This window comes from Penaeus monodon, chromosome 2, assembly GCF_015228065.2.
Source record: "Penaeus monodon isolate SGIC_2016 chromosome 2, NSTDA_Pmon_1, whole genome shotgun sequence".
In the NCBI taxonomy this organism is placed as follows: domain Eukaryota; kingdom Metazoa; phylum Arthropoda; class Malacostraca; order Decapoda; family Penaeidae; genus Penaeus; species Penaeus monodon.
This window is the reverse complement of record NC_051387.1, coordinates 46,038,786-46,042,565: the sequence shown is the minus strand read 5'-3', so window position 1 is coordinate 46,042,565 and position 3,780 is coordinate 46,038,786. Positions and strand designations below refer to the sequence as shown.

Genomic DNA, 3,780 nt, shown 5'->3' with positions numbered 1-3,780 from the left:
TTTGAAGAGTTTCTAACACTAACAAATGCGAGAAGATATTTCTTAGGGCATTTCTAAATACATTCCAGGACGTTCTGTTTTTAAATTACACATCACTAGCGGTCTAGCGATACGTCTAGTGATAAATGCTGATAGATTAGCAGGTTTGTGATGATACTGATAATTGAGAATGATGGTAATCCTTTGATAATTGACAAGCTGATGATGATAATCATCAAATAACTTAGAGGTGATGATGCTCACTGGATAATAACCAGGCTGGTGACGGCAATACCTTGAAATACAACTCGAGTTTTCGACGCATTTTGTATTTAACCAATTATCACCTTTCTCGCAGATGCATCTTCGCAAGAGAGAGAGAGAGAGAGAAAATAATATATTGAATTGAGTAATTCTTTTTCCACTCACGATCTTTGCATGGCCTCTCTCCGTTCCTTCTTCCTCCTTTTTATCTCCTCTTACGCCATATGCTCCCCCCTCGAGTGCACTCCACCTCGCAAAAAAGGGTGAATAAAAAAAAAAAGAAAGAAAAAAAGAAAAGAAAAGAAAAGAAAAAAGAAAGAAAGAAGAAGAAGAAGGAAAAAAAAAAAAAAAAAAAAAAAAAAAAAAAAAAAAAATATATATATATATATATATATATATATATATATATATATATATATATATATATATATATATATATATATATATATACTCTCTCTCTCTCACACACACACACACACACACACATACACACACACACACTAATCTTATACTATCCATTATGAATTTCCTTTTTCACTTAATTCTCGATCCTCGCATGGTTTCTCCTCGTCTCACCTCCTCCCTCTTTTCTCTTCTCCCCCTTTCCTCTTCGTTTTTCCTCGTTTCTCCCCTTCTCTCCCCTTTTACCTCTTCATTTCTCCTCATCTCCCTTTCATCCCTGCTCTTTCTCCCTCCTCGTCACGGTCTCCCCGTCGTGCGCGCAGTCAGACAGATCGCTTTGTGACAAAGGAATATTGCGATCTTTTGTCACTCGGTGTGAAAGGGAGAAGTTGGGTCGATATCTCCTTGTGGAAGATCGCGAGGCATGTCCTGTTGGGCTGGGCTTCGAAGAGACAAAAATCGCGCGACGGCAGCTTCAAGGTGCGAGATTTAGGATGCAGGCGCTGTGGGAGTGGGGTGAGAGGGAGAGGTAAGGAGGGAAGGGACAGAGGGAGAGGGAAGGAGGGAGAGGGAAGGAGGGAGAGGGAGAAGGAAGGAGGGAAGGGACAGAGGAAGAGGGAAGGAGGGAGAGGGAAGGAGGGAGAGGGAGAGGGAAAGGGCCAGAAGGAAAGGGAGGGAAGGAGAGGGACAGAGGGGGGAGGAAGAGAGAGAGAGAAAGAGAAAGAGTGAGAGAAAAAAAAATATCTAGACGTTACCAACAGCCCCGGCATGTGTCCGTTTAATCTTTTACATGTCTTTACTGTATATAGATAAAAACACCATATATATATCTGTATTTCATCATTCTTTTTACTGTATCTTTCTTGTTGCTTTATTGCGTTGCTGAATTAGATTCCACCCTTCACACATTCTGGGTTTATTTTCATCCGAGCTGAATAGCAAACTGTATTTTGGTTCTTTGGTTTCTGTTATGGTCCTGTAATTATTATCTTAATCTGCAGGATGATCCGAGTACCCACAACTTGCACTCGTCGGGCAACAACTTGTGCGAAAACAAAATAATGAGGAACGGCAAGAAACACGTTCAGTTCCCGACATTTAGTCCAGGTGCGTTATTACGCTTTTTTTAATATGACATTTTTCATACACGGATATACTTTCTGCATGAGTTGGAGCTTTGATTATACTATCTGCCATTTGAGTAATTTCTACACAGAAATGTCCTTATTAAAGAGCTTTCCGCCCCGCCAAAGTCGCTTAAAATATCCCAGTAAGCTCACGTCCGCGGCCACGCTAAGCCCGGCGCTAATCCCGTCTCTGCTTCCAGTGTCGGAGTGGGAGCCTCCTGGGATCGAGGAGGACGACGTCACGACCTTCGCTGACCACAAGGACGCTGAGACCTCTAAGGACATCCGGGTCATGGACGCTGCCTCCCCGCAGAAACCCTCCGGCAGAACCTCCCCAATCCCCGAGGAGCCCTCCGACGGCGCCGCCTCCCCGTCCCCGAAGGAGGACAGCGACACATCCTCCCCTTCGTCGAAGGGCACGGCGTCTTCGTCGTCCTCCAAGGACGACGGAAAGGCCATCGAGGAGAAGGAGGAGAGGGAGGGGCCCGAGGCCGACCCCCTCCTCGCGCCGGAGTCGCCCGAGAGAGGCGAGGAGGCGCTCTAACCCGAGGGCGCGAGGACCGAACATTGTGATAAACAGGGTACTAGAGACAGAGGAATAAACGGAGATGATGATGATATGGTGAACAAGGAATAAAATAATTCTATGCAGTGAAGAATAAAAAATATATAAAATCACAAAATCTGCAATTAAATAAGAAAAAAATGAAAGGCAAAACAAAGTGAACCCTCACCCCACCCCAGAGAAAAGATAAAGATAATAAAATAGAATAAAAATAAATAAAAAATCAGCACCTGAATTGCGGATAATCACCTCCACGATACCAAAGAAGTCCTATAATCAACGTAATTGTGGCGACCGAAATTAGCCAGCGGGAGCGCATTCAACTCACTCGTCGCCAAGAGAGAGAAACCTTTGCAAGAACACTGCAGGGGCTCATCAAGGACGTCCGAGGCATTAAGGCGATTTGAGTGTGGGTTTGGTGTACGATTTTCGACCCTATTTGGCGAGGTTCGTTGACAGACTATCCATCGGGTCCGTTGAAAAAAAAATGTTTACTGTACTTCTTAAAAATATGAGAGTGAAGAGGTGCTTGCAAAAGTTGGATAAATCATTTGTTAGTGACTTGCTGGATAAATGTATCACTTGTTCATTTGGTGGTAGATGCGAGAACGGATTGATAAAGAAGAATGAATACAAATAGATACAATTCATAAATGAGTAATTTATGTGAGTCTGGGAGTAAACAAATAGTTTTAAAGTTTCCGAAAGAGGGCGGACTTAAATAAAGTGGCATTGTTATTTTACCAAAGTGACAATAACATAATGAATTTCCACTTGTACCTCAGTGTCACGTGATATATATATATACATATATATATATATATATATTTTATATATATATATATATATATATATATATATATATATATATATATATATATATATATATATATATATATATATATATATTATATATATATATATATATATATATATATATATATATATATATATATATATATATATATATATATATATATATATATATATCACGTGACACTGAGGTACAAGTGGAAATTCATTATGTTATTGTCACTTTGGTAAAATAAACAATGCCACTTTATTTAAGTCCGACCTCTTTTCGGAAACTTTAAACTATTTGTTTACTCCCAGACTCACATAAATTACTCATTTATGAATGTATCTATTTGTATCATTCTCTTTATCAATCCGTTCTCGCATCTACCACAAATGAACAAGTGATACATTTATCAGCAAGTCACTAACAAATGATTTATCCACTTTTGCAAGCACCTCTTCACTCTCATATTTTAGAAGTACAGTAAACATTTTTTTTCAACGGACCCGATGGATAGTCTGTCACGAACCTCGCCAAATAGGTCGAAAATCGTCACCAACCCACACTCAAATCGCCTTAGCCTCGACGTCCTTGATGAGCCCTGCAGTGTTCTTGCAAGGTTTCTCTCTCTTGGCGGGTAATTT

General features: G+C 40.4%; 1 protein-coding gene across 1 annotated transcript; it reads left to right on the top strand.

The window, feature by feature from the left end:
- Positions 1–1,646: 1,646 nt before the first annotated feature.
- On the top strand, positions 1,647–2,982 carry LOC119579760 (the record flags this gene model as incomplete). Its single annotated transcript, XM_037927659.1, is given in 2 exon segments — positions 1,647–1,752; positions 1,973–2,982. Coding segments are annotated over 2 exon segments (450 nt in total), but the record flags the coding sequence as incomplete, so codon positions are not given.
- Between the last annotated feature and the right edge of the window lie 798 nt (positions 2,983–3,780).